This window comes from Miscanthus floridulus, chromosome 10 (assembly GCF_019320115.1).
Source record: "Miscanthus floridulus cultivar M001 chromosome 10, ASM1932011v1, whole genome shotgun sequence".
NCBI classification, from domain to species: Eukaryota; Viridiplantae; Streptophyta; class Magnoliopsida; order Poales; family Poaceae; genus Miscanthus; species Miscanthus floridulus.
The window spans coordinates 31,420,596-31,443,335 of record NC_089589.1 but is presented as its reverse complement, the minus strand read 5'-3'; the positions used below and the strand labels follow the sequence as shown (position 1 = coordinate 31,443,335).

At 48.2% G+C, this 22,740-nt stretch overlaps 1 protein-coding gene and 1 pseudogene across 1 annotated transcript; both read right to left on the bottom strand.

Moving 5' to 3' along the window:
* Nucleotides 1-7,983: 7,983 nt before the first annotated feature.
* LOC136488350 (uncharacterized) lies at nucleotides 7,984-13,220 on the bottom strand. Its single transcript, XM_066485311.1, has 3 exons — nucleotides 12,630-13,220; nucleotides 12,337-12,403; nucleotides 7,984-8,192 (listed from the first exon to the last, which is right to left on the bottom strand). The coding sequence occupies exons 1-3, from the start codon at nucleotides 13,218-13,220 to the stop codon at nucleotides 7,984-7,986; spliced, it is 867 nt and encodes a 288-aa protein (XP_066341408.1).
* Nucleotides 13,221-15,204: 1,984 nt separating this feature from the next.
* LOC136489948 (FT-interacting protein 4-like) lies at nucleotides 15,205-19,300 on the bottom strand (annotated as a pseudogene).
* Nucleotides 19,301-22,740: the final 3,440 nt, after the last annotated feature.

Genomic DNA, 22,740 nt, shown 5'->3' with positions numbered 1-22,740 from the left:
TTGTTGTCCTGTCTTTTGCCATCAGCTGCTGCACTTTGTTTGCTAAGCAGCTATTGGTTTTTTTGCCAAATCTCCCCTCTCCTCTCCTCTCCTTTGTTTTGCCGATGATGAAATTGTCCAAGTCCATACATTATATGGAATATGAGCTGATAATCAAGAACTTGTGAGGAACTTGACATCATTAGCAGCCGCCCCTACATTACCTTCTCCTCTCTTCTCTGTTATGATGCCTTGATGCTCCAAGTTCAAGATCAGATGATGATTGACATGTTTCTGAGGCCTCTACCACTGCTACTACTCTTTTTTTGATATATTGTTGTTTTATAGGACTACTTTGGTTTATAGCCCTTTTTGATTTCTTATACCTTCTCGCGTACCTAAAGCATACTTTCTTGCATCTTTAGAACAAAGCACGAAATAATGTCGTGGACACCAGACAGTGCAGCCCGATGCCCCGAGCAGGATGAGCACCCAACCAATGAGGAGCAAGCACTAGAGGACCAGCTAACTCAGGAGCAGTTCGATAATGAGTTAGAAAAGGATCTAGAAGTGATGCTTACTCAGGAGCAGTGTGACGAGGAGGAAGGGGGAGCAGAAGGAAGAGCAGGAGAGGCTACTGAAGGCGAAGAAGAAGAGGATGATGATGATGATGACTCAGAAGAAGGATATGAAAGTCCTGAGGATCCTTTCCCACATGAAGCCAGAAGGAGGCCAACGGAGGAAGATTTGGGCAAGGATTTTGACCCGAACGAGGAGGTAGGGAAAAAGCCTTAGCTTGTAAATTTTGCTAAAGCTTTGGCTGTGTTACCTCTACTAATACTTTGACCTATTGTATATACAGGTCCCTCCTAAAACTTGGAAAAGACGACGTCAACGTCCGCGACATCTCGCTGGACAAGATGGAGTAGAGGAAAGGAGAGCAGAGGCAACAGCCACAGAGACGGATCACAATGCCTCTGGTCCACAAACTCAAGACACAACCATGACTACCAAGCCTAAGAGGAAACGAGGGGATAGAAAAGAAAATCTATATCCAGATAAGGCATGCTATGTGATAACGGAGGTCGGGCCAGCAGGGGAGATCCTTGAGCCGAAGGAATTAAGAGGAAAATTCCATAATGCGATCGGGGCCCTAGTAAGAGATAAATTGAACCCAGCAAGCCCTAATTGGAAAGAGATACTAGAGAACACAAAGAATGCACTATGGGATAGGCAGCTGAAGCTCAATTTTAGATTTCTAGAGGGTAAGCATGAATTGGTAAAAAAAAATGCTATTAGGATGATGGGAGAGTCATTCCAACGTTGGAGGTCGGAGCTCAACACGAAGTATATCCAAAAGGGGTTAACTCCCTTCAATGAGTTCGGCAAAATAACTCGTAGTCAATGGGAGGAGCTCGTGGCTCAGAAGACTTCACCGAAGGCATTGGAGCTCAGTGCCCGTAACACCGAGCTGGCGAAGAGGAACAAACACCACCATCATCTAGGCCGCGGTGGCTACTATGCCAAGGAAGAACAGTTTAGGAAGATGGATGAAGAGGCCACAGCTGCTAGGAATATCGATGTGACGAATTTGAAGGTACGCTCAAGGAACTGGATATATGCGAGGAGTACAGAATCATCCGGCAATAATCTAAAGTTTGATAAGCTAGAGACCCAAGAGGCGGTATCAACGATACTGAAATATGCTGAAGACAAGGAGAAGGGCTCATTCAATCCTTCTAGAGAGAGGGACGAGCTTAGCCTTGGCTTGGGAAACAAGGAGCACACAGGCCACACCAGGGGGCTAGGGAAAAGGATGACCAAGAAGCAAGGATTCGAAGAGGACAGGCACATGTACAAGAAACATGGTCGAGACCGGGAGACTAGTCTTGAGCTCCAAGTGAAGGCTCTAGTTGCGAAGGCGCTGGAGGAGCAAGGACTGTCTATGGAGCCACGGATGTTAGAGATGCCGCCGGAAGAACTGGCATTAGTTGGCAGCCCTCCAAAAGTTCCTAGCAGCCAAGGTTCCACTGTAGCCACAACCCCAGTCGATCGCATACGGGAACCAACTAGTTGCACCTTGGTGTTTCTCAGCGGCTGGTAGAACACTGTGATGGAGGTGGCAACGGGTGTGGCACATCCTCCGGTGGCTTACACCACAATAATAAGATACCTCCGGACTACACTAGGGTCGAGGTGCATACAGTGAAGCCCGAGTTCATGCAGTGGAGGATAGACTACACAACTCCCGAGGGGCTAGTGTTACTCAGAGACGTTATGGGGCAGTTCATCCTCTGGCACCAACGGGACATTATATTGATTGCTTCTTTGCCGCCTCCCCCTCTCCCAAATTTAGAGCGAGTTGTTGAGGTCAAGGAGATATTTTCACCGTCTCGTGACCCCCACATTCCTGAGATGCCACATTCTTCCTTGCCTCCTAGCGAGCATGTGCCTGATGAGATACCACAGTCTTCTCAACCAGCATAGCCGATACATGAACAACAAGTGCCTCCTGAAGAAGTTGCAGCACAAGAAGATGAGGACGTGCTTGAATGGGAACTTCAAAAGAAGCATCCAATCACCATAAGGCCAGTTTATGTTCTGATCAAAGACGTCTCGTTGGTGTCCAAGTGGTATTTCCATGACCAGTTCAAGCCTGAGAACCAAGTTAAAAAAAGTCCCATCACGGGGTTCTGAGGAGGCCGTCACTAGCAAACTCCACCAAATTGTAAAGCAGTATCCAAATGTTGATGCCATCAAATGGTCAAAGGATTTCCCGAAAACATATAAAAGAGGCAAGCCCTTCCTACCAAACCGGGACATCCAGCGCCTACCACTTGGAATGAGAAGGTTCCATGATTGGTAATTGCATGTTCTCCCAACGAGCACAAATATCATACAAGCATGCTTTCCCACCGGCACATTTGGAAGCCCAGCCTGGAAAATTGTGTTTGACTTCAATGACATGCAAACATGCTTTCACCAGGGAGAAATGGAGATGAATCTAGTTCGCACGTGGTGCCTATAAGTCCTTGTCCTCTCGATATGATATGAATGTAATCTTTGAATTTTATTGTAACTAACCCACGTCGTGATTTGTAGAATGCAAGTGCACATTGTCAAACAAATACCAAGTGTAAAAGTTGGGTATGTGGACCCTCAAGCTATAGCCCAAACAAATTTCAATTACCCTAAACGGTGGACACTTGATGCCAAAGAGCTAGCTGCTGCAAAGACTCTTCGAGAGAAAGAGCACATCCGTACAACGAAACTAAGGGAAGAGTCCCTTATGGTTATGGCATACATTGCCCTGGCTTTCAAAAATCTCCAACAACACTCTACTATATGGCTACCATACAACTTCGAGTAAGCTCAACTCTATACTTTTAGCTTTGTTCGATATATTTTATTCGATGCAAAAGAGCTTATCTAGTTCTATGATTAAATCCATGCAGCAACCACTAGATTTGTATAGCCGTCGATGTCGAGAGGAGCATGGCATGGGTCTTTGATTAATTAGATAAGGACACGGTGACATACAAAGACTTCATATCGATTCTCAAGATGTATACATATCGACAATCCTCATTAGCTTATATGTGTGTATACATACTTGTAATGTTCACTTTTGGATACTAACAAGTTGTATTTGCTAAAATAATTCGAACATGGCATTTAGGTTCTATGTCACTAATCATCATGGAAGGCATGATCCAGCCAGGAAGGAAAAGCTGGCTATAAAACACTATGTGCGGTAAGTGTAACTTACTTCTTCAGTACTCCATTACATGGCTGTCAAAAGCATTACTTAACATTTTCATATGCAAAACACACAGTGCCCCAAATAGAAGCCTGGGAGTGTACATTGTGGATACTATATATGTTCTATAATGAGTAACACCGGTGCCTACAGGAGACACTCCTTAAGGGTAAGTTTGAACCTCTTCACCCGTAGTATAAAAACTTCATAAATGGTATGAAATACTAAACCGAAACTTGTTCTCTTGTAGTGGAGAGAAGAGAAAGGAATGAAAAGAGACCTATACAAGGATGATCAACTCTTAGAGCTCATCGGCGACCTTTGCAACTTCATATTGGACCAGATTGTACACGTCAGAGGCGCCTACCATGACCGAGAGTCTGAGTTAGGTACAAATCCTCAGTATCAACACCTTCGTGAGACTGAAAGACTAGCTCTAGGACGTTGATAATAATGTGTATGGAATTTATATATTTAATGATGGATTGTATATATTCTTGTGAATTTGACTTGTAATTGTAGTTTATAGAATACTCTTGTGCTTGTAGTCGCGATCGCGGGGCGTTCGGCAACGCGAACGTGGTTCGCAATGTTGGTCGCGGGGCGTTCGGCAACACAAACGCGGTTCGGAACGTTGGTCGTGGGACGTTCGGCAACGCGATTTTGAATTGTAAATTTGAATTTTTTTACAGGAAAATGTACTGTAGGGGCGGTTCTAAATTGAACCGCCCCTACAAATCAATTTGTAGGGGCGGCTGGTAACACAAGCCGCCCCTATAAATAGATTTGTAGGGATGGCTGGAAACACCAGCCGCCCCTACAAATCAATTTGTAGGGACGGCCTGAGAACCGCCCCTACAAATGCATGATTTGTAGAGACCCTTGCGTAGGGGCGGCTGGGCAAACCGCCCCTATAAATGGTCTACAACCGCCTCGAAAAACCCTTTTTGACATAGTGGTAGATTCACTTGTGTAATGATCAACAGTCCCCTACAATGAGCAAAATTGACCACGTGCCCAGCACACCGGTGCCAAGCCACCACATCCCGCCAGCCTACCGGCATCGCACCGCCGCGCCTAGCCAGCACACTGACGCCGGGCAGACACACCTGGTCAGCACTAGCACCACACCACTGCTCGCGCCACAGCACGATAGTCGCTGCCCTACCGCGCGCGCCCTCTCGCTGTCACTGTCGAGCCTTGGTTGCCAGCCAGGGCCATGCACTACTGCAGCCGCTCCGCCGCCGCCTGAGAAGCAGTGTGTCCGGTCGTCCGTCCAAAGCACGAACAACAAAGGGAGAGGAAGTTGGAGAGAGTTCCAGACACAACTGGAAACAGGGACTTTGCCGAGTGCCTATGGCACTCGGCAAAGGCTTTGCCGAGCGCTGCACTCGGCATAGGCCACTCGGAGAAAAAAGAGTCGGCAAAGCCTTCTTTGCCGAGTGTCATTTGTCGAGCACTCGACAAAGCCTTTGCCAAGTGTCGACCGGACACTCGACAAAGAAAAGTAGCCGTTAACCATGATGGTTGCTTTGCCGAGTGTCTCAAGGACGACACTCGGCAAAGAATTTATATAATTTTTTTTCCAAAATTGTTTTCCGAGTGTCGACTCTCAGCAAAGAATTTTTTATTTTTTTTAAAAAGTCTCTTTGCCGAGTGTCATGGCCTGACACTCGGCAAAGCCTTCCCCTTTGCCGAGTGCCCTGGCCTGACACTCGGCAAAGTCTTCCCCTTTGCCGAGTGCCGTGGCCTGACACTCGGCAAATCCTTCCCCTTTGCCGAGTGCCCTGGCCTGACACTCGGCAAAGCCTTCCCCTTTGCCGAGTGCCGTGGCCTGACACTCGGCAAAGAGCCCAGCTTTGCTGAGTGTCCTTGCAATTACACTCGACAAAGCTGGGAAATCTGGTGTTTTCCTCAAGTTTTTGCCAGCTTTGCCGAGTGCAGTGGCCATTGCACTCGGCAAAGAGGCCTTTGCCGAGTGTGACACTCGGCAAAGCGTCTATAATTGCCTATTTTTTTCTTGTTTTTACATTCCAACACTTCCATCACACGTTCAAATAGAAAATTTCATAGATATTCATCACATTCTTCAAATCCATGACATTCATCACTTACATATCACAAACAGCATTTAGAAGTCACAAACAAAAGTGTCTGAATATATCACATCGAAATTCACAAGTTCAAAAGTTGTTCATCATCTAACATCCAGTTTATTACCACAATTCCATGAACATGGACAAGTTCAAACTCATTACCAAATACGCCTTTGATCAGGCGGTGACCGATACAGATCTTGAGGATTAGGCGGATTATTGGAACCCGCCGACTAAGGCGTCGACTGAGGCGCCGACTGGGGCTGCACAAAGGAGTATATATTCTATGTGTTAGACATGTACTTGGCTAGCTAATTAGAAATTACTTGCATGTAAGAGACTACAATTAACTTTCATACTCACAGGTGTAGGTCCATCCCAGGGCGAGGCTGTAGGTGGAGGTGGTGGAGCGAGCAGCTCAGGTGGCAAAGCAAGACCCGTATGTTGCCCAAGGCTTTGAAGAAAGGCCGTGATGCTCGACAACCGAGTCTCATAGCTCTCCGTGATGCCTGTCAACCTAGTCTCATAGTTCTGACGCTGGGACATTAGCTGCGTCTGCAGCTCTTGACACTGCCGAGCTTCTTCTTCGAGCCGGGCCTACAACATTTCACTCCAATATTTCAGTAATGCATAGGTAATTACGGTGTGTAAAAGTCAATATACGATGAGTCAAACTGAAATTACCTCGAGGACGTCGACCCGCTGCTGTGCAACGGTCGGCCGTGTGCGTATGGCCGGGCTCTCGCTCGTGCTCCGGGCTCGGATCGTGGAGAGGTCGGGGACAGCGGTCGAGTCGATTGTGCCATCGGCAATCTACATGCGGCCGTGCTCCTTCCCTCCTCCCAACCTCATGACGAGCTCTGTATCAATCTCCTACATGCACGGGTCGAAGTCTTGCCCATGGACTGACCTTGCCACCGACGTGTACTCGCTGATGCGGGTGTGGACGCTCGGGTTCGTGTACTCCTGGGACCCATCCTCCAGGCTGAAGGAGACGTCGGACGTCGCCTTTCCCTTGTGGGACATGCACCATGCCTGGAAGTCCAAGCACTCCTAGCCTTGATGTGCCGCCCTCTACGAGAAAGACATCAAGACGATTAGAAATCAGTCATAATTGAGCATCAGAATAGATAAATGAATTCGTGTACCCATGCGTCTCTGTATCCGGCGAGGTTGCGGCTGCCTTGATGGTGTGCTGGTCCTTGCATCTCCAAACACCGTTCCCTTGCAGCGTTGTGCGTCGAGGCATACCCCTCCGTAAACCAGTTGTCCACGATCTTCTCCCATGCCTCGGGATACGATCCGCACCACCAGGGAATCATCTGCATATCATCCGGTAATTGACATATAAGATGATTGAATTAAACCTACTTATTCTCAAAACAAATCAATCTAGATGTTCTCATGTACCTCAATGTACTGCTCCCGAGTCAGGTCCATGGTTCTGGCGTCGGCCTTTTTGACCCTCTGTCCAAGCTTCGACCCATAGTAGGTGACAACGGCCTGGATCTTCGCCTCGTGAATCATGTCAACGATGAGCTTTTTGTAGGCTTTGGTCGCCACCTGATCCTTCCTACCCTCAAATCCCTCCTCGCATTTGAAATAAGCCTGCAGACAAACACTATATTTGTATGGATATTTTTTTAAAGAAAAAGTTCAATGAAAGAAGCAATGCTATGCGAGGAGACTTACCCAGAACTCCCCAATGACCCATGCTGCCTTGTTGGGGTATGGCTCTGTATCAGCGGTGATGGCATAGTGGTCAAACGAACAGGCCGCCAACGTGTTGTTCTTGTACGTGACGACGCTGGGGTAGTGTTGCCTGCACAGAAGACCCAGGATGCCATTGGGGGCGCATGCACCAGCACCGGACACAACCACCTAGTTCCTGCACATGTGATTAAGAAAAATTAGTAGTTCATCTTTGTTTGAACTTAACATATGAAGTAGGGGCAAATAAAATGTCAAGTTTACTTACTTTTGCCCTTCAGGGCGAATCACTGCGTGGCGGTGAGGAAGCAGAAAAGCAGAGAGGCTCGCGGGACCTCGTAGGTACACCTTCGAAGCAGAGGAAGAGGAACCCGTGCCTCCTGCCAATGCCTCCTGCTTGTCGAAGGGCGCCTCCTCCTCGTCGCCCTCGGGGGGCATCTACGAAACCTCCTCCTCCTGCTCCTCCTCGTGCGCCCTCTCCATGGGCGTCACCGGCTCTGCCTCCTTCGACACCTGGAGACGTACCGGGGGCCTCCTGCTCCTCGGGTTCCTCCTCCTCCTCGCGTCCGACCCCTCGGCCTCCTCCCCCGCTTGGTAAAGCGACCTGACGGGCCTATGACGCCCACTAGCCATCTTTGTTGAATCACCTAAAAAAAAGAAAAGTATTACATGTATTAGAAATAATATTCATGCTTAAAAAACACTTAATTAGAAATAGATGCAAAATGATAATCAACTTTAGTATTACATTTATTAGAAATAATCGTCATTATTTGGATTAGCTGGATCATAGGTCTCATCATCGCTATCAACATTGTCCAAATCATCAACACTAATTGAAGGAGGAATGTTGTCTGCATTGTCATTGCCTAAACGTAATCGCTCAAGCATTTGTAGGTCATCCACATTTTGGACCTCATCTCCAGCATCCTCATCATCAACCCCTTCATTGTCTACTTCCATTTCTATCGCTTCGGTTAAGTCTATAACAAAGCTTCCTTGTAGCCCCTCTTCTTGAAAGAACTCTTCCTCATATGTGCTTGGATTGAAGTTGTAATCTTCATCGTTTGGGGCAGGTAGTTTACCATGTGGTGGTACCTTGTGCACAATAGCCCAACCCTTAAGCTCTTCGTCTTGGCATGCGTATGGCATATAATACACCTGGTAGGCCTGTTGAGCCACAATATAGACATCTTTTCCTAGGTAGACGGAATCTGGTTGAATCTCCACTAGCCCAAGATTAGGGGTCCGTCTTGTTGCTCCAGGATCAAACCAGTGGCATTTGAATATGACAGGATTAAGAGCTTTGGAACCATGAAATGAAAGTTCATAGATTTCCTCAATTCTTCCATAATATTGGACCCATCAGTGCCTGGTGTTAAAACTCCGCTATTTGTGGTGTTTCGATTGGGCCGACTCTGCTCGTAGCATGTTGTTTGAAAGTGATATCCATTCACGTTGTAGCCGTTAAATGACTTGACCCTAATGGCACAGCCGTTTGCAACCTGTCTTAACTCGTCACTTATAGTAACATCAGTTTGGGCCTTCCATTTGAACCAAGAAATGAAATCGGGCCTCCCTGGTCCTGCACCCTTTGAAAGAAGGGTATCAGTTTCTTGTGGGGTTGGATCCCTTCATCCTTGCCAGGTTTGACGAGTGAATTCCCAGTACCAAAGAGAAATAAGGGGTTTGGATGTGAAATAGTGTGACGGCATATCGAAACAAGGGGGTTGAGAACTTACCCAATGAACGGCTGCACCTCGACAAGGTTGGTCAACACATATAGCATGATACTACGCCACTCTTCATTTTTCAATTGCTTAGTGGTCGATGCACTTGCGCTTCCGAGCTACCCTTGGAAAAGGCTGAGCTTCGATTCATTTTCGCCAGCATTGTAACAAGGGGGTGGATTATGCACGCTAGGAAGGAGGTTCGGTTTGTAGTATTTCTGTGTGAAGGTTCCCACCTCCTCCCTAACGGTTTCCTCTACAATGGAAGCCTCAATTTTGGCCTTATTTCTACATTTTGTTCGAACAGTCTTTAGACATCTCTCGATTGGATAGCACCACCGGGCCTGCACGGGCCCCCCATACGTGCCTCATAGGGGAGGTGCACAATCAAATGCTACATTAGCAAGAAGAAGCCGGGTGGAAAGATCTTCTCCAACTTATAGACCAACACAGGTGCCGCTTTTTCCAAGTCACGAACGACGGACCGGTCAAGCTCCTTTGCACAAAGCTGGCGAAAGAAATAGCTCAACTCTGCAAGCACTTGCCATATATGATCAGGGACATAGCCTCGAACCATCGCTGGAAGAAGCCGCTCAATCTAGGTGTGGAAGTCATGACTCTTCATCCCGTTGACTCGCAGAGTGCCTAAGTTGACTCCCCTCCTCAGATTCGCTGCATACCCATCAGGGAACATTAGCGTTTGGATCCATTGAAGTACTTCCCTCCTCTGATCCCTAGTCAAGACGAAATCGACCTTAGGCCGCCTCCATGTCTTGTTGCCTCTAGGAGGCTGCATCTCTTGCTTTGGTCTATCACATAATGTTGCCAGGTCCACTCTAGCCTTAATGTTGTCCTTAGACTTTTCAGTGTCCATGAGTGTTCCCCAAAGTGCCTCGGCGACATTCTTCTCGGTGTGCATTACATCGATGTTATGTGGCAGAAGAAGGTCATCGAAATAGGGGAGCCTCGTCAAGCCTAACTTATGTGTCCACATATGTTGCTCACCATATCCCACAAACCCACCATCTAGAGCGGACACGAGAGTATCTATCTGCGAATGAACCTCGGCACCAGTCATTATCCGTGGTGGAGGGTCTGTCACTACGACACCTTTCATAAAGTTCTTGATGTCTTGTCTGAATGGATGCTCAGAAGGGAGGAATTGCCGATGTGCGTCGAACGACGAATACTTGCCACCCTTCCGTAACCAGATGAACCTCAAAGCTTCCTTGCATACTGGGCATGGGAACTTCCCGTGAACACACCAACCGCTGAATAACCCATACGCCAGGAAGTCATGCATGGAGTACTGGTACCAAACGTGCATTTTGAAGCTTGTCTTTGTAGCTCTATCGTATGTCCATACCCCTACCTCCCAAGCATGGATCAATTCATCAATCACCGGCTCCATGAACACACCCATATTACTCCCCGGGTGTCCAGGAATTATCAACGACAAGAATATGTTATGTCGTTCAAAGGAGACACCAGGGGGGAGATTGAGGGGGATAACAAACACGGGCCAACATGTGTATGGGGCAGCCATCATTCCATAAGGATTGAACCCGTCTATTGCCAACACAACACGTACATTACAAGCCTCTCCAGCTTTTTCATGATATATGTCATCAAAGTGTTTCCATGCTTCACCATCGGCTGGATGCACCATCTTCTCCGGACTGTACCGTTTTCCATTTTTGTGCCATGTCATCTATTTCGCGGATTCCTCGTTCATGAATAGCCGTTGGATCCTCGATAGGAACAAAAGACGCCGTACGATCTTCACTGGGACTATCGTTTGATTCTTCTAACCATCACCAGAGTCTGTCTCCAGGTACCTAGATGATTCACACTTTGGACAGTACTTTGCATCCACATGTTCTTTCCAGAATAGGACGCACCCCTTTGGACAAGCATGTATCTACTCATACGGCATCTTAAGTGCCCGAAGGAGCTTCTGTGAATCGTACATGCTCTTTGGCAGAATGTGGCCCTCCGGAAGCAGGGTGCCAATCACAATCAACATCTTATCGAAGCCGTCTCGACTGATGTTTAACTCGGACTTCAACGCCATCAAGCGTCCAATGGCGTCAAGTTCAGACACCGAGGACCGATCATAAAGGGGCTTCTGAGCAGAGTTCATCATCTCGTAGAAAGCCTTTGTGGCTGCCTCCATCTCCTCCTTCTCGCGTTCGTCAACATCGAGTGCTTGGTGAACATCATCTAACAAGTCTAGTACACCGGCATCATCATCAAAAGCTTCGACGCGTGGTCTCACCACCTCCTCTCTCGTACGATGGGCTTCACCATGGTAGATCCAACGGGTGTAGCCTGGCATATATCCATTCTTCACAAGATGTTTACCCATGTCAACCATGTTTATCTGTCTCCTGTTTGCACATTTGGAGCAGGGACACGGCTCTAGCAAATGTGATGACGAAGCCTTGCCAAATGCCTTGTTCAAAAAAGCCTCGGTCTTGCGAAACCATTCATCTGTGTACTCCATGTGACTTTTCCAGCCCATGTACATCCACTGACGGTCATCCATCCTTTAAAATGCCAGCGAGTAATGCAACCATCAACTACATCTACACGACTTTCATACTGTCTAATAGGTGAGGATAGGTCCTAATCCCACTCGCGGATGCGTAGATAAGGTTAGTTACCATGGTCTGCTCCTATCCTAGACATAATTTCGGCAGCACCTCCCCGTTGTTCTCCTGATACACGTCCTGGCAGGGAGAGTGTGTATCCGGAGAACAACGGGGAGGTAATGCCGAAACCCTGTCTCAGATCGGAGCGGACCATGGAAACTAAACTCATCTACGCATCCGCGGGCTGTCCAAATAACGTGGACAATCTGAAAAAGATACGGTCGTAGATATGCAAAGATATGCATACCACCAACCGTATCTCTTTCGGACGGGAGACGCCTAACTTGGTTACGCGATCTACGACCAAGGTACGCAAAAGAGGGGTTATACCTAGGGTGTCGATGGAGGCAGGCTAGCGGGGCGGTGGCGAGTCGGTGCAGTGGCGAGGCGACGCGGTGCAGGCAGACCCGCAATGCCGAGGAAGACGATCGGTGTAGCCAAGGCGCTCCGGTTCCGCTCAGACAGTTCCTTCACCTGCATGAAAAACAAATAGATTTTGGTCAATTCTAAATTTTGGCAGCACCTCCCCTGCACGGGGAGGTTTCCAAAACCTACAAAAAACAATGGCACGAAGGTCGACAATCACAACGGCTCGAAGGCCGACAATCACAACGGCTCGAAGGTCGACAATCACAATGGCTCGAAGGCCGACAATCACAACGGCTCAAAGGCCGACAATCACAATGGCACATCATTATACCTTGGCGGCAAAGGCATCGACGAGACGGGAACACGGGGAAGATGGCGCCGGGAACGGAACGGGAAAGCAACCTCCTTCCTCCTTCCACCTTCCTCTCCTTCCTCCTTCCTCTCCCCCTTCTTCCTCCTTCTGCACCGGTCGTTCGGTGGGGCGTGGCGGGGTGGGGAGCGGCGGGGCAGCGGCCGGCAGGGCCGGGTGCGGCGCTCTTCGCCGTTCGTGGTGGCGGGAAGCGGGGCCGGACGCGGCGCGACGCAAATCGGCGGCGGGGAGGGTCGGGGCGGGGCTTGATGCCGATGTCGGAGCAGCGCGCGCATGCAGCGTAGGCGCGGGGCATTGGGGCAGCGCGGGCCGAGGCGCAGTGGCAGCGCGCATGGCCACGGCGGCGTTGCAGGCGGCGCGGGCGGTGCGCGGGCGGCGGGGCAGCGCGGGGCGGGGCGCCGGAGCAGCGCGGGCGGGCACGGCGGCGGCGTGGCCGCTCGGGCAGCGCGGGGCGGGGCGCTGGGCAGCGCGCGCGGGCGGCGCGGGCGCGGGTGCGGCGGCGCGTAGGCGGTTTGCGTAGGGTTTGGTCAGCGTGGGCCGGCCGGGGCCCATTTGATGTTAGGTCCTTTGCCGAGTGCCACGGGCCGGCACTCGGCAAAGGGTTTTTTATTTTTTTTGTTTATTTTCTTTGCCGAGTGCCCTGTCTCTGGCACTCGGCAAAGATTTTTTATTTTTTTTGTTTATTTTCTTTGCCGAGTGCCCTGGCTCTGGCACTCGGCAAAGGTTTTTATTTTTTTTGTTTATTTTCTTTGCCGAGTGCCCTGTCTCTGGCACTCGGCAAAGACCCCCTTTGCCGAGTGCCAGGTCTGGCACTCGGCAAAGGAATTTTTTTTGCTCCCAGATTTTTTCTTTAGGGTTTCTACAGTGCTTTAAAGTACATGTTAAAATTTGGTTGAATTTTGTGACTTTTTACTATATTTTTAGAATTATTTTTGTTTTGTTGATTTATTTCGCAAAAAGCAAGTTTGAACGGCAGGTGCATCGAATAATGAAATCTAATCATTCGAAAAATGATTGTCATGCTAGTGAGTGTGTTTTGAGGCCGTATCCAGGAACTTGCGGGATATTTTTCACATCTTGTTAACGAAACATGAGGACAAAGTTGCGGCCAAAGTGTTTTTAAATTGTATAAAATTCAAACGAATTCAGAAAATCACGAAACTTGTGGATGCATCGTTATATAGCATGTGGAGCCTTTGGTAAAAATTTGGAAAAGTTTCGTGCACGTTGTCACGTACGGTGCTTAGAAACCTGGAAAGAACATGCGGCCCCTCCTTCCCCGGTGGTGTGGCAGCGCGGATCCGGCGCCCCTTCCTTCCCCGGCGGCGTGGCGGCGCGGATCTGGCGGCCCCTCCTTCCCCGGCGGCGTGGCGGCGGGGATCCGGTGCCGCCTCCTTCCCCAGCGGCGTGGCGGCGCGGTTCCGGCGCCCCCTCCTTCCCCGGTGGCATGGCGGCGCGGATCCGGCAGCCCCTCCTTCCCCGGCGGCGTGGCGGCGCGGATCCGGCGGTCCCTCCTTCCCCGGGCGCGGATCCAGCGGCCCCTCCTTCCCCGGCGGTGTGGATCCGGCGCCCCCTCCTTCCCTGGCGGCGTGGCGGCGGGCGTGGTGTCGGCGGCGGCATGGGCGGTGGTGGAGGCAGTGGCATGGGCGGTGCTGGCGGTCGGCGGAGCAGGGTGCTTGTTTTTTTTTCAAAAAAATGTTTGCCGAGTGTTTTTGTGGCACTCGGCAAAGTCTTTACCGAGTGCGCGACGATTGACACTTGGCAAACAGGTCTTTGCCGTTAAATCCTACGCCGAGTATCGTTTGCCGAGTGTTACACTCGGCAAACCCTTCACCGAGTGTTTGTGGGGCTTTGCCGAGTGCCCATCCTGGTTCCCATAGTGACTGCTACTAAAATTTCAGTCCCTTTTTGGAAATGGGTAAGTTAAGAACCGTTTCGAGAAATTGCATAAAAGGCAGGTGTCTTGATATAACCGTTTCTAAATATAGATGTATCTCTAGAGCCGTTTTCCTACGAGCACTATCCCTGAAAATGGACTTTCAAAGGCGATTCACTAGCTACAGTACTTCCCATTTTAGTTAGATACAGTTTCCCATGTCAACCGTTTCTATAGGAAATCGGTGCCGACTGTAAAAAAGATTTGTGTACTAGTGTTAGCCATGTATCTAACTAATATATAGTTAGTCAACTAGCTAGTCAATCATAACTAATTTGAGCTAACTTATAGCCCCAGCTAGCTATGTGTATCAAAAGGACCTTAGTTCGGCTTATTATCTCATCGTACGAGAAAATGATTTGTATTCATCACTTCAATAGCTAGCTAGCGAACACACCTGAATGTAACAGGCCGCAGTTGGTTATTATAATTATTGATTGCAATGCTCGCGGATTCATCCATAACCACCAACACCACAGCAACATGTTAATGTGTCATCTTACAAAAAGAAGAAAAAAACGGGTACTTATAATAACAATGTATTATTCAACAGGAATAGATCAACAATCCTGTTATTATCTGAGTCAGAACAATGATTGATCAGGATAGTGAGGATACAGCAATCAAATAAAATGTTAATGCATGCGACGTCTTACAAAAGGAAGAAAAAGAAACGGGTACACTTATCATAACAATGTATTATTCAACAGGAATACACCAACAAGTCTGTTGATTATCTGAGTCATCAGAACAATTATTCATCAGGATAGCGAGGATAAAGCAATTAACTAGCATACATACTCGATGTCGATGGAGGACTAGCTAGCCCTACATTAATTGCGTATCTTTCGCAGGTAATCGCCTAAAGAAGCACTCAAAGATGGAGGGCATCTTGGTGCGAGTACGAAGCCTTGGATGCCTCATGATGTAGAACCCTGCTACTGCCAGAAGAAGCTTCTTGTATGGTAGAAAATACGCCATAGCTGCGGCAATGAGGAGGAGCAGCATAAAGATGGCAGTTGCTATAGGATCCCTCCAGCTTAACAGAGATTGGATCCTTTCAAAATGAGTTGCCATGTCACCCACGACAGTCTGAATCCTGCCGGCAATGGACCGTAGTCTGTCGTACCTCATTCTCACCAAGTCGCCCCTCTGACTTGTTGGATATGTATCGAACTCCTCGTCAAGTTCATCCGGGTGCGCCACGTATACAAAAGAAAGACGCAAATCAATATATGTAGGACTCCGTGACCGGTATCGGTAATTCCACACGCCCACCAAGGCAACATACACGAGCACCAACGGAAGTACCAGTTGACGGAACCATAGTGCTAAGACAAGGATGGCATGGATAAGCAAGGTAACAAGTGGGTTCCTCCATGAGCGCACACCTTCAAACCAGCGTAATGGAGCAATGACCGGGGAAAGCAATGCTGTGAGCCGAAAAAAGTTTGCTTTGGATCTCCTCAGACTAAACGAGTTATTGTTGCAGTTCTCGACGTTGCACATGTAGGCAACAACCTCTTTGCTCAGGGGCGGCTCGATCCGGTCTAACCGGAGCGCCAGGATGTTAGCTGCATGTGACCAGAGTTTACCATTGGTATCATCTGACGACCCTACTGTTGCAAAAAAATCCTCCTGCTCTTCGTTGAGGGGCTGCACATAGTGCATCCTGGGCAGAGTGGGCCGTACGCGTACATACGTAGCATGTTGGCGATTGATGGCAGTGAGATCTTCAGTGCTAGATGCAGCTCACCGGTTTTGATGGGCCCGGAAGGGCTCAAAGTGACGAGGGAGTAAGCATGGGCATATACTCGGTCAGTTTCGAGAGTAGAGAGACGGATCCGTACCTTGCCAATCCTGTGGTGCGCACTGCTAGCCCTGACTGTGCAGTGGTCAAAGACGCCAACGTTGAGCACGGTTGCAATGTCATATACATCCCATGTGTACTGCTCATTGAATACAGGATCAGAGGATTCGATGATGGTGCGAGTTCTTACCCACTTGTCGCCATATTTTGCCACACAGTATGGTTTAAGTTGAGCTGCTGATGATCTCCCGCCGCTTCTTGTGTCTCCTCCCTCTATATGTCGTCGGAGGCCGGTGGCGCGGAGTATTCCAAGATGAAGCCTGCCGATGGGCGGTTCCCAGAGCTGCCTCTCGGCGGGTCTCGTGTCGTCCAAGTAGCCCTGAGGATCATGACCAATGTGATACCCACCATCCAACACGGTCCGGAGACGAATTCTCATGTGGCTCAGGTTTGCACCAAAAAAGCCTCCCTGGTGGTCCACCACAGAGGCAGCGGCATCCGATGAGTGTGGATGTGGGTTCTTAAGATCAAACCATTGCGGTGCGTGAGTAGCAATGGGATCGTAATGCCCATAGGCTGCGACATCGAGCCTGTCGATCTGTGCCAATGGTATACTGAGTTGGCCGATGACCTCCTCCTCTTGCTCTTGTCTGCCAAAACTTAAACTTGATGCGGCGACGACATAGACTTGAAGGTTAGACTCGAAGAAAGGCTGTGCAGCGATGAAGACGAGGTCGTCGCCGTCCCTCCACTCGTAGCTGCCACTAGACGTCGTTTGCATTGTCTTGGCTGCTGGCCTAGTCTTCTGAACCTGGTCCCCCAAGCATGCCTTGCAGAACAGTTCGTCCTTGAGTGACCTGGCTCTGGCGCCGCCGCCGTCGGCCGCCTCGTCCTCGTCACACGCGACGACACCCTGAACCTCAACAATGGTGACCCGCAAGCACCACAGCCTTGGATTCTCGTACACTTTGGGGCCGTATGGTGACTCCCACGCATGGCGGTATGCTTCATCAGCCTGCGACCCTATCCAGATCGCAAGCAGCAAGCTGGCCTTGCCTAATGTAGCCTTGCCGCGTTCGTCCAGCAGAGGGTGCCATGTCGGCTCTGGCTCGTCATGGTCTGGATGCCTTGTTGGAATGTCTTTGAGATAGAAGTAGAGCTTCCCTACAAATTCATCTCGCACCAGATCCCCATCCTTGACCACCACATCTACGAAGGAGCTTGGAGGCGCCTTTCCGCTCTTCAAGGAGAACGCAAAGGTCTTGTTCCACTCTGGGTTGTCGTCCCTCTTCAAGCACTTGGTGATACCCTTGTTGTAAGCACCAAAGTTCACCTCGACAAACGGATCAAGGCGACCGTATGCGTCCACGTCCGGCAGCCCACGGGCCTTTACCACCACCACAAAGAGGAACTGCATTCGCTCCACCACCTTGCCATGCTCAAATCTTGGTTCGATCCTCCTCTGAGAAATATCGTCGTCATGTTGCAAGGCCGTGCTGCTTGTACTACTACTATTATTGTTGTTCTCGTTGTTGCTGCTGCTGGCTGTTGTGTTGTTGCCCACGTCGACGCCACTAGTCTTGTTCTTGTCGTCTTCTCCATAGCGATGATCCTTGCTTGAAAACAGGTATTTGAAAATCTTGTTTACTTTATCACCACCATCCTCGGTTTGGCGAGCACGATTGTCGTCCTCGATTTCAAAGAGGGCCTTGTCATCAGCGGCGGAATGGAACACCCTAAGGGTCAGTTTTCCATTCGCTACGAATTTGCCTTCCCTGGACCTGGTGAGCACCGGATCGTCGTCGCCGCTTAAAATCTTAAACAGGACATGCGGAAAGAGCCCTGCCTTAGAGGAATGGCTGTCGAAATCTTTCTTATCAACCACGGCCTTGCCCAGCAATGACTCCGAGCTGCTAGTCTCATCGATGCTGTACACAGCAGCTTCAAGATTGAGGCCGCCACCGGATGCGGAAGGATGATCATCACCATCGTCGTCACCTTGTTGCTCATCTCTCATATGGAAGCGGATCGTCTGATTCCATACAGCATCCCCCTTTGTTTCCGTCCTCGCACTCTGACCGTTGAAACGGAGCTCTACATAATAGCTCGTATTGCTGTTGCTGCTTGACGCGAAATCGGCGGCGTCCACAACATGCACAACCAGGTGAGAGGTCGCCATATATGTCTTCTTCCGGCCGGCCTAAGGCTGCGCTGCCGTCTGCCTACAGGATGACAGAACGAAGATCAACAGATGCCACGCAACAACATCAAATTAGCTGGGACAATCACAATATATGATACCCAACCAACAGCGCGACTGGGAAACATCGATATATAACCTTTTAGCTAGGATTATTAGGATCCAAGCAACTTTATCATCAATAATCAAGCAAGGAAGCAAGCTAGCTAGTTATTGCCGTCAAGAGGGAGAGCTAACGATAAAGGATCAGTGCGAAATGTAGGCAAAAAAACAAAAAAGCTACCAACCTCTGGTGAGAATACACTATCGAACACTCAAGAAAGTGCGTAGAATAGGTATCCCAACGAGCAAAACTAAGGAAAATCTCTTACTAGCTACGTGCTCAAGGATCTAGGTATACGACTATGGCAATACCATTTACATGCACTTTTAGGAAGAAACAGTAAAATGAAAATATGAAAAGAAGTAGAACTGTTACCTTATACAAAGTAGTAGTACGTCTCGACCTCTCAAATATAATGAAGCATCGCATCATGGCATCGCAGGTCCTCCCATCACCGGAAGATGAAGCGTTAGAACTAGGTGTCCAAGAGAAACTATATGGCGATGCCCACGATACAATTGCTTTCTTCGTCCCACTCTGTAGCTCTTCCTTGGTCGCATAGTCCAACTTTTGCTCCGGTCAATCCTCAGCAAGAGCAACTATTATTGGTATGGAAATTTTTGTTTAGATCCTTTCAGAAAGTATATTATACAAGTGGTCCTGCTGACAGAACTAACTTTCCTGCTCCTAAAAATAATACAAGTATAGCATAGCACGTACTTTCCTCGTCTCATAAATGGTGCCATTCTCACCTGCCAAGAAGCCAAACACTCTTAACTTTAATTAAATATATATATAAATATTTATATTTATAGCATATAATTAATAGTATTCGATGAATCGCTAAATATATGTTTAGAATAAATTTATTTAGAGATATAATATTTACTAATATTTTCTATAAATCTAATTAAACCTAAGAAAGTTTGACTAACATGAGCCTCATAGCAACACTTGTTTTTGGTCACATGGAGTGTCAACGTTCTAGATAGAAAATAATGAGAGCGTTCGGCTGGCCTTAATTAGTCACTGTAGCAGCTTGAAAATATTGTACCAGCTGATTTTTTGTGAGAGAAAAACACTACTCCGACTGAAAAAAAACTGGCCAGCTAGCCGATTGTGGCCAGCTGAACAAGCTCAATACTAGCACTGCTCCATCTGTTCTATGAGATTCATGTTAGTCAAACTAACTCAAGTTTGATCAAAATTTTAGTAAATACTATTACCATTTATGTCTTCAATAAGCTTATTATAAAAATATATTACATAAATAATCTAATAGTATTTATTTTATATTTTAGATGTTTAATTTTTTTATAGTCAAAGTTTTGAGTTTTTGTTGTATTCTTTCTAGCGTGGAGGGAGTACATTTTTTATCAGAACGCAAGGGGTACTATGGAAAACTGCACTGTACAGCAGCGTCAACGATGCAAGCAGTACTTAAAAAAGGTACAGAGTACCAAGGCCCCGTTTAGTTCCCTCCAAAACCCAAAATTTTTTGTGCAGTACACGTCCCATCGAATCTTGCGGCACATGTATGGAATACTAAATGTAGACGAAAAAAAAACTAATTGCATAGTTGGGTGAGAAATCACGAGACCCAAACTTTCAAACCTAATTAGTCTATAATTAGACACTAATTACTAAATACAAACGAAAGTGCTACAGTACCCAAAACCCAAAAATTTTCGGATCTAAACGGGGCCAAAGCATCAATATCGTTTGTTGGCGCGTCCCCAAATCATTTATTGGCGCCATCTCGTCCCCAATGTGCCACCCACGTGAAGTGTTCTCCTCAACCACGACCAACCGGGAGTTGGTGTTTAGTCCTCCAGAATGGATAGTGAAGCAAGAAAATAAGTGGACCCAGATATAACAAAACAAGCATCACTCAGTAAATGCTGCAATGTGTAAAGAAACATAGAAGCGGTGCTATCTAGAGATCTGGGACTCACAGTGCAATAAAATATCTCATATTTTCTCTCCACCGTCTGTTTCATTGGCTGATGGCTTCAATAATCAACTGTTGCTACAGTAGAGCAGTGTTATTTTAAGAAAGTGGGAACGGAGCCAGAACATTCACCGCTCCTGGTTTCTTTGGCATCACTCAGAGATAGCATCGCTTGTCATAGCATTGTCAGTGGTTCTTATTTGCTCTCTCTCCAAACTTGGCATCACTCAAGGCATACATAAGTTGGCCCTCCACAATGTACTAGTGAAGCCAGAAAATGAGTGGACCCAGATACAACAAAACAAGCATCACTCAGTAAAGACTGCAATGTGCAAAGAAACATAGAAGCGGTGCTGCTATCTAGAGACCTAGAACCCACAGTGCAATAAAATATCTCATATCTTCTCTCCACCATCTGTTTCATTGGCCAATGACTTCAATGATCAACTGTTGCTACAGTACAACAGTGTTATTTTAAGAAAGTGGGAGCGGAGCAAGAACGTTCACCGCTTCCGGTTTCTTTGGCATCACTCAGAGATAGCATCACTTGTCATAGCGTTGCCGGTGGTTCTTATTCAAACTTGGCATCACTCAAGGCATACATTGCAGAAGGCCTAAGGCATGCTCCTGTTCAAATCCAGTACAGCGTCTTTGTAAAAAATTTGGTATAGCGTCTTTGTAAAAATTTCAGCCGTCATAACTTGCAATGTGACTGGTGGGCCTATCAATCAATAAAAAAAGCTAAACCACTCCTCCGTCTGTTCCCTCTAGCTCTCCCTCGCTGTCTTGTCGAAAGCTAGACCGATTTTCTTTTTAGTGAGCATTTGGTATAGCCTCTTGGACAGCTCCAAGAGCCATTTTAGCGATCCTCCAACCACATGCTTTCTCACCCCACTGCTCTGTTTTGTCCTACCTAAGGGGCCTTTTGGTAGCGCTTCACGACCTGCTTCACCTGCAACTCAACCAAACGATGTCTCGCAGCTCCGCATTGCGAAGGAAGCAATGAAAAATGCGCCGAGAGAAGAGGGGGGAGAGAGAGTAGAAGCTACAAAATGTAGCGGCCCCAGCTTCTTCTGACGTAGGTGACTCCCAACAGGGACATGTGCAGATTTGCCCTTGCCGATGCCGGAGCTTGCGCGCGGGTGTAGTGGCCTGGCCGCGGGGCCGACGCTGGCACCAGGGCAGAGGCAGGCACGGGAGCGGTTGCTGGCGTTTATGTGGGCGAGCCGCCGAGGACGGTAGCATGCACGGGAGCGGTTGTCGATGAGGGCGGGCGGGGCCTCGTCGTCGTGCCGAGGCCAGGGTAGGCCACCGTGCGCCGAGGTCGAGGTGGCCGAGGCAGTGGGGACGGGACAGCAGCGGGTCATCAGGGCGGAGGGTTTTTTGTGATGCAGGGAACGGAGGTTGTTCGCGTTGGGGCAGAAGTAAGGCTGTTTTACCAAGCGTTTCACCAAAACACATTTAGCTCTATCGGTAGAGCTGCTTTTATAGCCAAAGCTAACCAAAGATGGTTCACTAGTGAAGCTGAACTGTACCAAATAGACTCTTAAAATCTTCAAGCACCGGCGCTTTTTGATGTATGGCTCCTAAAACTTGTAGAACAGGCATCGCTACCTGCAGTGTGGAGTAGTGCTTAAATACTCTCTCTCCTCTACGAGCTTCGATCACTCTTAGATCACGCCGTGGAGGGATCATTGAATTTGTATAATGATTTATCCCAAGGATGGAAGAATGTTGGTCCTTGACTTCCTAGATTACCCACAGAGCACAACACGTATGAAAAATTATTGGCACTTATACAACAGTAAGTCTGAGATATGCATGTGTACTTTTCAACATTTCTATATTCTTGATGAGGGTTTGGAAATGACTTGGTGATTTTATTAGAGGGAAGCACCAGAAGGCACGGAAGAATATCTGTCTCCCATCCTTCCATGCATTAGGTTTTGGGATGTACTCATAATGCATGCCTGGATTCACCGTTTTGATTGCATTGAAAAGAACTGGCAGCTACCCATACCCATCCTCCCAGTCCCCATATATCATCTTCCACGCTCGCTGCTTGACCCTCC

Bases quoted from the DNA above. Each gene is read 5' to 3' on its own strand.
- LOC136488350 (XM_066485311.1), bottom strand. From the start codon at position 13,220: ATGGGCCCCGGCCGGCCCACGCTGACCAAACCCTACGCAAACCGCCTA. The intron at 12,404-12,629 runs GTATAATGATGT...TTTTTCATGCAG, and splicing joins TCGATGCCTTTGCCGCCAAG to GTGAAGGAACTGTCTGAGCG. The intron at 8,193-12,336 runs GTCTGCCTGCAC...TCTTTTTTTTAG, and splicing joins CGTCTTCCTCGGCATTGCGG to GTGATTCAACAAAGATGGCT.